The sequence below is a fragment of the Coptis chinensis genome, chromosome 1, assembly GCF_015680905.1.
Source record: "Coptis chinensis isolate HL-2020 chromosome 1, ASM1568090v1, whole genome shotgun sequence".
NCBI lineage: Eukaryota > Viridiplantae > Streptophyta > Magnoliopsida > Ranunculales > Ranunculaceae > Coptis > Coptis chinensis.
In genome coordinates, this window is record NC_141456.1 from 29,538,074 (window position 1) to 29,548,353 (window position 10,280).

Below are 10,280 nucleotides of genomic sequence, written 5' to 3' on the forward strand. Positions count from 1 at the left end.
GTAATGGAATTGAAATCCATGCCTTCTTGAGGATCAAAATTTATTTCCGTAAAAAGGATTAATTGTACATGTTTTTTGCATGAAAGGTGAGCATATATGTTTTATTAAGAAATATAACGTAAACAAAAAGGATTGTACATTGTATATATATACACTGTACAGAAGACTAGAGTACAAGCGCCCAACTCCCTCTGCTCATTATACCTCAAGGATTGACCATGGCGGCCAGCGCGCCTAAGAAAAACTTACATAGCACATGACCTTCATTTGTGGGATAGAATATAGCTAAATGTTAGGAGAACTTTCCCCTGCTGCTTAATGGCATGGGAACAAACTTCAAATCATTTTTCATTTCACTAATCTTTCCACTGAAAAACTTGTTATTGTTGATTCTTTAGGAAGGAGTAGTACTAACAAAGTAACAATTAAAAACTCCCTGTTATTCATTTACTCGTGATGAATAATTGGACTGAATAATCACCAACATTAATAAACCACAGATTCAGTGTCTCCTTCAATTGCTATAAAGACAAAAAAATGTACCTAGTTTGATTTATTAGACAGGATCCTATATATATATATATATATATATTGATTTGAAACCATTAGCATCTAAGGTACACTGGCATATTAGCCTTCCTTTATGGATGATCTAAACCAATTTGAGCCATCAACATCATGAAATCTATTAGTGTACTTTTATGGATAATTAAAAGTGTTTTAACTACTAAACTCCAAAGTGCTCTTTCCAAACTGTACGTGCTGACTTTCTCGATCAAGGAAGCTAGCATTCTCACCTCTTCCCTCATATCCAACTATTTATGAATAATAAGGGAAGTTTCCAACTTCTAAGCTTCATATAAACGTGGGGAAGGGATGGTATGGGTATGGGTATGGGTATGGGTAGGGAGGATTCACGAGTGAAAAAAAATTGGCGAATGGATTGTATTATATTGTCAACTCAATGGAGTAGATGCTCTTGCTGTAGCACTTGAATTACGAAATTATGCCTTGGGCGGTTGGGCCTGTCCAACTTCGATATACATATTGAAACCCAATCCCTATGGAAACTACCAAAGTATGCAGGCATGCTCGATTTCTATTGCTAGTGACAAAGTGCATGATGACATAGCATTCCTAATTCCTAAGTAACCAAGGCTTTTATACTTTCATCTTCTATGTTATAATAATAGCGTTATTCTTCATTTTTCATTCAACAAGCATAGATATTTGCTAGCTTCACATATTTTCTAATTTTGAGTCTATTTAGACATAAATAAAATTAAGCCCTTAAATATATGTATGTAACCAAAACGATCGTGCGTACACATCATTTGTGCACGTATATGAGCAACATGCAGTACGAAACATACATATACATATACATATACAAATAGTACGAAAGTTAATTAGGCAATGGAATTCTATGTTACTTGAGAAAAATTGTGAAATGAAATGGTACACTATTTTAGAACTTCTCTATAAAACGCCTTACCAACCTTTCCTTCAATTCGCCCACACATGTTCTCTTTTTAACTTCCTCTCTGTCCCTCAAAAATGGATAAAAAACCAAGTAGTTCTGAAGAAGCTGAAGTGAGAAAAGGTCCATGGACTATGGAAGAAGACTTGATTTTGATCAACTATATCGCAAATCATGGTGAAGGTGTATGGAATTCCTTAGCTCGATCTGCTGGTATTGCATGTCTATACCATATTAATGTGCATGGTTGAATATTTTTTCCTTTTTGTTATTGTACCAAACTATCATATTGGTAATCAAAATTTCCAGTTTTCTTATCTTTTGTATATGTTTTAACAGGTCTTAAACGCACCGGAAAGAGTTGTCGTCTTCGGTGGCTGAACTACTTGAGACCTGATGTAAGAAGGGGTAATATTACACCTGAAGAACAACTCTTGATCATGGAACTTCATGCTAGGTGGGGAAACAGGTGAGACTTCATTCTGATTCAATTTTTCTTTTTTGGAATATATATATAGTTTTTTTTATTCAAATTCTCGATCCATCTTTTTGTTACATACGATTATGTTCACTAGATCGATCACTTCTAATATTTTCATGTTTGTTTGAGACAAAGAAGCCCCACACGTTTAGTTTTATAGTGTTTCTGGTCACAGCTGGAAGGAAGAAGTGCACCATTTTTGCACTTGTTTCGCTCAACAGTTGAATGCCTTCGCATAGAAGTACCCCTTTTTATCCACGTTTCCTATAAGTGAAAGTGCACTTCTTTTGTTTTTCGGTGATCTCTTTGTTTTCTTCTATTCTCTCTATCTTTCACTGTCCAAAGCTGTTTTCCATAACAAGCTTTCTCCTGGTCCAAAGATTTGTGTGGGAATAAATACATATTTGATCATCTCATCCCATGAAGCTAGGAGAATTTAGAAGCTGTTGACCAACATGGCCATGCTCATGCAGTCATGCTCATATTTTTTGAAGGTCAATTTATTCTTTCTTGCCATGAAAAGAAAAAGAAGGAAAGTTTTTACAGGAATATGATTATTTGTAACATCATAGAATTTCAAAAAGGCAATAATCAGGATAACCAAAATTTACAATAATCAGAAATAAATGAGAAATTAAATGACAGAGAAAAAAAAAATAAACAAAGCGTAAACACGTACACAACCATTAGGTCCACAAAAGGAGTTTCAAAATGAGCTGTTTTGAGTAATGAAGAAGGCCAGCATTCTTGTTTTAAGCGGTTCCATAAGTCACATTGACAAGGAGAGGCATGGACATAAGCTCAAAAAATTGTTACCTTAAATGGAAATTTGGCTAAAATTTTCAATTGGTCACATGTCTTTTGGTTAGAGATAAAAGTGGAGGCAAACATTAATAAAGGTGACTTGGGTTTTCCAGGGTCGAGACAAAAGGCATGACTTTGAACGTTTAATGCACGGGCCAACCCATACTCGCCCGATTTATTTTTATTTTTATTTTTTTAAAAGAAACAAAAACAATAAGAATCTTCAGGCTAGGAAAAGAAGAAATGAATATTACTAACCCCCTCCCCCACCCCAAACTCCACACACTGACACACACAAAAATTAAGTAATAAATATAAACACTAATAATAAAAATAGAAAAAACAATTCCATGCTCGACACATTAAGATTAAACACTTTAAGATAAACACTAACAAGTATGGTTCAAACACTAACATTAAGTTTAACACATTAACCCATTAATCTAGCTCCATTTTCAAAATCAATGTCCCATGGTTTTAACTTTGATGTTTCTTTGAGGTTATAGTTGGATGGGCATTAACTCTTTTGTAGACAATCCTTGCACCAACTTGTCAACGGTAGAATTTAGGATTTTAACTTGTTTCACTAGTTTTGAAGTTCGGTCATTGTCGCCGGCTTCACCGCCAAACATTGGTTCTTGTTTTATTCTCTTTCAATTTGGTTTTCAGTTAACTTATAATTTAACGATCCAAACCATAACTGGATCAAATCATTTTCCAAGAATCTACCACGCATATCTTTTTCATGCTTATCAATTGTGCAAGCTAGCCATAATGAACATTGTTGAATGACAACAAAACTAGGATTTTAATTTAATTTGTGTTTGATGTTTCTTCTGACTAACAACGTTCATGTTTCGTGTATAATGAAAGAAAAAGTGGAGAAAGGAGTATTGGAGAATTGGATAATAAGGAAACTAGAATAACAAGATCATGATTATGATTACAAGTAATTGGGATTGAGAGCCCAATTTTTCCAAATATTTTCGCCCCAAGTCCACTCCAAATATTTTGCATATGATAATTTAAATTTCATATGAAAAGAAAACTATGTAAATTTATATTTTCATATATAAATTTATATTTTCATATGCAAATTTAAATTTACATAGGACTTATCATGAAATTAAAATTGAAAATGTGTCCTTGAGCAGCTATTATAAGTAAAAAATGATGAAGTTAGTCCAATTTGAAACTTATGGCGAAATTAAAAATCAAGGTAGACTTATGGCGAAATTATTATTGGGCTTTGTCCTTTGGCCATAATCTATGTTATGATTATAATCTCCAATAGTCTATAATGTCGTAATCTAGACCATTCTAGAATATTGATATCTACATGTGCTTACTTTGTAGAGATCTTGGAAATATGACTAAGCTAGCTAGTTCTACTTAATAACCACTATGTGGAGACATATATCCATTTCGCTGTGGATACTGTCATCGCGTAACCACCTTCACATAAGTAGTGCATAGATTTATAGGTGTTATTAAGAAAAGGTTAGTGCTAATCTAAGTAAGGTGCGGTCAATCACGACATGAGTCATGAACAATTCCAAACAAATGTGAAACATAACAAATATTGGCGAATGAAAATCTTCAAAATGTTAGGCACCATTAGTTCATGCAAACTATTGGGTCACCATAATTTGACATGATCAACTCATATTAATGGAGATCTTCTATAATTTATTCTCTCCACTTCCACTTTAAGTATCTCCGATCCATGCACACTATGTAAATGTCTTTGTCCATACTAACAAATGCAATATAATACTCATATATTATGTCTAGTATATTAATTGGGTTTTGGATGTGTCGCATATTTTGGCACAAACTTCTTCGAACTACAAACCAGCTTCCTCTTATATATCTTCCAAACAGGGGCGGCTCAAGGGAATCAGGGGCCCTAAGCAAAGTCCCAATAAAATTGTTACATCTTATAGATCGATATGATTTGTTTACGTTATTTCATATGAATGCAAAAGCTTAGTTTATTTAACAAAAAATTTAGAAGATAACAATTATTGTAAAAATTGATCCAAATATTTTCTTTTTTCTTTCTTGAATAGTCGCCCCCACAAACATTTTTTTTTATAACAAAAAATTTAGAAGATAACAATTATTGTAAAAATTGATCATAACATTTTCTTTTTTCTTTCTTGAATAGTCTCCCCCACAAACATTTTTTTTTATAACAAAAAATTTAGAAAATAACAATCATTGTAAAAAGTGATCCTAACATTTTTTTTTTTCTTGAATAGTCTCCCCCCCACAAACATTTTTTTTTTTATAACAAAAAATTTAGAAGATAACAATTATTGTCAAAATTGATCATAACATTTTCTTTATTCTTTCTTGAATAGTCTCTCCACAAATTTTTTTTAATTGAATTTTATTGATAAAAAAAAACAGAAATACAAAGTGAAGTAGAAACATAGGAGTGTTGTGAGGGAGATCCTCACATACAGAGAGATCTAAGATAAAACACCATAAATACATGAGGAAAAGTGGAAGAATAAAAAAATATCCTACACCTATAACATCGTAGCAGATCATGGTCAAACAACAATGTCACAAACTTAAATTTTCAATAGATTTATTTAACAAAGAATTACACAAGAGAGAGAAAGAGATTCTACACTAAATTAAACAATATAGAAAAATCAAATAAGGCAAAAGAATGATATAAATAATATTGAAGTGTTGGTTTCAATTTGATAATTGTCATAGGGTGTTGAAGAAGTTTAATTAATTAGTTATGAAGGGGTGCCTGTTTATTTATTGGAGAAGACGAAAATGCTAAGAAACGAAAGGGTTTAATACGACTTTCTAATTTCCAATTTTCCAATGTAAAACCGTTTATCTAACCGATTAAAATAAATGAAAAACAAATAGTGACCTTTTTTTTCACTATAAATAAAACAATAATAAACTTAGGATTGTAGATGGCCTAGGATATATTGGGCCCCTTGGACTGTGGGCCCTAAGCGGCTGCTTATTTTGCTATAGGGTAGAACCGGCCCTGCTTCCAAAGTTGTGATATTATCCGCACTTGACCACTCATTGTGTAGGGGTGTTAGATTTCATACTAGAAAGGCTTCTGTCCTAGCTTAGGTAAGAATTACACTAGTTCATCCAATCTTAGACTCCACCATATTTGAGGTAGGACTTAGGGGTGGGAATTTGGCCCTAACGACCCTAACCCGGCCCTGACCGACCCGACCCCTAAGCCCTATAAAGCCCTCACAACTAAAGTCCTCACAGAGTTTAGGTCGGGCCGAGGCCGGCCCCTAATGCCTTCTAGTATGGCTAGGGCTAAGATTCTAAAACATAGGCCCGACCCTAATTCAAATTTCATTAGCTTGGAATTCCCTAACCAAGCCCTAACCGCCCCTGTTTCACATTTTCACTATAAATACACATACCATAATTGTCCAACTCTTTGTTAAATATTTTCAATTAAAATAACATTGTCCTTTGTAATTTATCACTTACACCCAAGGGTACTTCCAATAACTTGTCTTATATATAATAAAACTTGTCAACTTAATGTACCTGAAGAAACAAATGAAAGACTAAATTTAATAAAAAATAAGACTTTATTCCTTTGATCATCAAGTCGAGTCCATAACTTATTATTCTCAATTTCTTTTCTCACTTATTTCTTATAAATTATATTTTTATTCACATCCAAGCCAAGTCTAAAACTAAAGATTTCCTTCCACACCATTAAAAGAAAATACGAATGCGGACATTTGTAACATAGAAACCAAAAACAACCTTTGTCGAAAAAATGACATTTGTAATCTCAAACCTTTCTCCATCACTTGTTCAAAAGCCAATATTTTCATTTCCATATACAAAGCTTGAATCACTTTTAAATTAGAAGAAATGTAATATTATATTTGTTTGAATCTATTATAGAAATAATTTATAATATTACAAATAGTTTAACAACTTCCATAACCCTTAACCAAAACTATTATGTTTCTTCTTTATATCTATTACTTCTTCTTTTAAAATGATAATATAATTATTTGTCTATGTATTTCAATTTAAAATGTAATTTTAGTGAGGTTTAAAGATAGGAAAAAACAAATTCGAACTCTCGATGTACTTCCATTCATTAGATTGTGGATGTGCATTTTAAATTTTGGACTTATACTGAGGATTATTACTTAGATTGGTTGGACTTTGAGTTTGTAGATTATTAGACATTTTGTAAATATAAATGAGTTTTAAAACCCCATGTAGTAAAAAAAGAAAATATATAGGCCCTACCTAAAGCCTTCTACCTAAAAGCCTTTAAAGAGGGCTTAGGGTAGGGTAAGGGATTGAGGTTTAGACTTGTGACCCGGCCCTATGCTGACTTTAGGGCCGGGCCGACCCGGTCCTAATATTTGAAAGGCTTTAAATGTTTAGGGCCGGGCTAGCCCGACCCGGCCCATTGCCCACCCCTAGTAGGACTTATATGTGGCCCATAATGAACCTAACATTCTTCACCTTATTGGATCAAGTACATTAGTCTCCAAATCATCCATCATCATGCACGATTGTTCTCCACTTTATTGGATCAAATTTCTTAATCTCCAAACCATACACTGTTTTGCACAATTGTTCAACATACGTGGATATATAGATAGAGCAGCTAGGTACTCATGCATTTCGAGGACCTCACAACTTTACTTCGAATTGTAAGGTACATATTTTGTGACTTTGCGACACATTGAACTCCACTTGTGCAACAACCTCATAGCCTAAACCCAAAACTCTACTTTGTGCTTAACTTTGGATTAGAATTCATCTCCACTGGACCACGCGCATGCATGATTGACTCTCTGGTTACGATTATCTTAGATGGACCACTAGTCATCGAGCTCAATTGTGAGCTCTAATACCAATTATTGAGTACATAGGGAGTATGAACATCTAATTCCTTATTACTCTCCTCACTTCTATGCTAATGGCACTAGATCTGCTGAAGACATATATAATTAATGGTGGCAAAAAATATATATATAAAAATTGCCCTCAATATATTCTTCGATTAATGAATATATTTGATATTGATGTTATTCTAAATAGATTTAATTTCTATCTTCCAATATATGTTTTTTATGTTTTTCTTATCTTTTTTTCTTGTTTCTGGGTTTTCTTTTTGGGATGCCAATTAATGAAAGATCTTGCTTGTTCAAACTGACTAGCCTCTACTACATAATTTGGGACATTGATTCTTCATATATTTGGGATTTTTATGTTAAATTTGATGGATGAAAAAACGATTCAGGTTCGACCTGATAACCCAACCAACCCGATGTTCATAATATTTTCGGATTTAGATATATATCAACCCAACCCATTCCCTGCCCTATTGTTAAGCACTTGAGCCCCAACGGATCAATCATATACATAGTCATCGGCCACTTGACCGACAGTGTAAGGTCCTATCCTTAAAAGGCCATGATGTTATTTGATGTGATCATATAAGAGTTCCAAACTCAATATCCCAATCTTGACCGATGCATATCAGCCAAATCTAGGGCCCACACATGGTGCTCTTACAGTTCTTTCACTCTAGCCCGATATTGTTCCCAATCTTAGCCACTACTAAAGCCCAAAAAGTCTTTATGCTATTAAGGTGAGAGCCCACTTTATTAATGCAAGTATAGCTTCTTCGCTACAAAAATGTGTGACTAATTACAACCTAATCAACACACCCAACAACGTATGTAGCAAAACTAAACCGAAGTAGAAACCAACATCAAATTTGCTTCTAAATAACACAAACCCCATCGTGGTACCTTTTTTCCATGAGAATAGAGTTGCATTGTTGGTCGCTTGGTCCTAGAAAGGTTAAGACTGTGGTCAAGCTGGTTGTTTTTTTTATATAGATTGACGATCAACTGAGTGGACTGACAGTCAAGTACCGGAAGTAGAAATAAAAACTAATATTTAAGCTTGTCTGGACCAAACCCTAATAAACTAACTAATAGTAGGACCAAAACCTAAAAAATCCAAAATACTATTACGGTTTGCTTAGGCAGAACATGCAAATTGAACATTGGTGTCATTATACCCCAAACAGGCATACCTTTTCAAAGGTAATCACACTGATTCACACATACTCATATACATACATATATGCATTTCTGTTGTGTACGTGCAAGCATGTATTAATATTTGGAGTCAGGTTGTCAGCTAAAATTGTATCCACATTGTAAAATAAAAAATAGTTAATTTCTGGATGTGATTCTGTCAGTTGGGTTGTAGATGATCGATCTCTATATCATAAAGGCCTAAAGGCCAGGCATGATCATTGGAACTAAGAGGTCACTAAAACTTGAAAATTTTGACTTCAGGAGGTCACCAGGAGCGGCCCTGAGGCGAGTGGTTGGGCCTCAGAAGTTGGTGCAAAATAAGGGCCCCATCCTCCATAAAATTTAGTGTATATATTAGCTTAGTAAGAACTATATTGTTAAAACAAGAGAACCTACTTGGTAGCAGATAGGATTGATATTTTAATTAGGGACACACAATTGGAAGTCGGCTTGGGCCCCCAAAGTCTCAGGGCCGCCCCTGGAGATCACCACGAACTATATCTCATATGCAGCCATTGGCCCCAGTGCATATGCACGCCCACTAACAGACACACACGACCACTGAAAATTACTTCATCATTTAACTTTTCATAATTGTTTCATAAAGATTGAGAAATATTGGCCTACTTTTTGATGATTGAACTCTTTTAATGTGGCTATAGGTGGTCGAAAATTGCAAGGCATCTACCAGGTAGAACAGATAATGAAATAAAGAATTTTTGGAGGACCAAAATTCAAAAACATATCAAGCAGCCTGAGAATTGCACTGGTCAGAGTTCTGATAGAAATGACAGTGCAAGTTCAAGTCACGTATCTGGCGGCTTTGAAGAAGGAACTGAAAACTACTCATATACAGGAAATCTTGAAGCTTTTACGCTTCCAGCCCCACCTGCTGAAACAAATGAAAACTTCTGGAACATGGAGGATTTTTGGTCAATGCAGCTACTTAATTCTGATAATAAGTTATTATAGCTTAACTGTACTATATGTATTATTGCACTTGAGTAATATATATATAAGCATACGTGTCTATAGGTATCGGACCTTGTTGCTCTCCGAATGCAGCTTCTCCTGTGAACTTGCTGTCGTGCTATGCCATAGAGTATAAATGCTATTTGACTGTTATTTTTCTTGGTTGGAATAGTTGGTGGTTATATATGTTTACACAGTTCGGTACATAAATTTTACCCTCTAGCAAAGTGCATAAACTATAAAGACTGAAGAGTGAAGACATGCACTGACGTACACAATATGTTCGCAGAAAAGATCTGGCTACTTTTCATTGTAATTCCTTAAAGGATAGCAATGTAGCATACATTTATTATGCTCTCAGCTCAAGGATTCACCTTAGCTATAAACACGTAAACTATTTTAGCTATTGATGTATGTTGCCTCTGTTAAACATTACAACCTA

General features: G+C 34.2%; 1 protein-coding gene across 2 annotated transcripts; it reads left to right on the forward strand.

The window, feature by feature from the left end:
- Positions 1–1,454: 1,454 nt before the first annotated feature.
- Positions 1,455–10,048, forward strand: LOC147523360 (MYB-like transcription factor EOBII). Of its 2 annotated transcripts, none has more exons than XM_086598279.1 (3): positions 1,455–1,726; positions 1,820–1,949; positions 9,529–10,048. In XM_086598279.1, exons 1-3 carry the CDS (start codon positions 1,558–1,560, stop codon positions 9,836–9,838), a joined length of 609 nt encoding a protein of 202 aa, XP_086454405.1. In that variant the 5' UTR covers positions 1,455–1,557; the 3' UTR covers positions 9,839–10,048. The 2 variants fall into 2 exon arrangements, with proteins under 2 accessions (XP_086454405.1, XP_086454408.1); XM_086598282.1 differs by having other exon boundaries at positions 1,465–1,693.
- The last annotated feature ends 232 nt before the right edge of the window (positions 10,049–10,280 follow it).

Excerpts from the sequence above, each read along its gene's own strand:
- LOC147523360 (XM_086598279.1), top strand. The coding sequence starts at position 1,558 with ATGGATAAAAAACCAAGTAGTTCTGAAGAAGCTGAAGTGAGAAAAGGT. Across the intron at positions 1,727-1,819 it reads ATACCATATTAATGTGCATG|GTCTTAAACGCACCGGAAAG; the intron begins GTTGAATATTTT and ends ATGTTTTAACAG. Across the intron at positions 1,950-9,528 it reads CATGCTAGGTGGGGAAACAG|GTGGTCGAAAATTGCAAGGC; the intron begins GTGAGACTTCAT and ends ATGTGGCTATAG.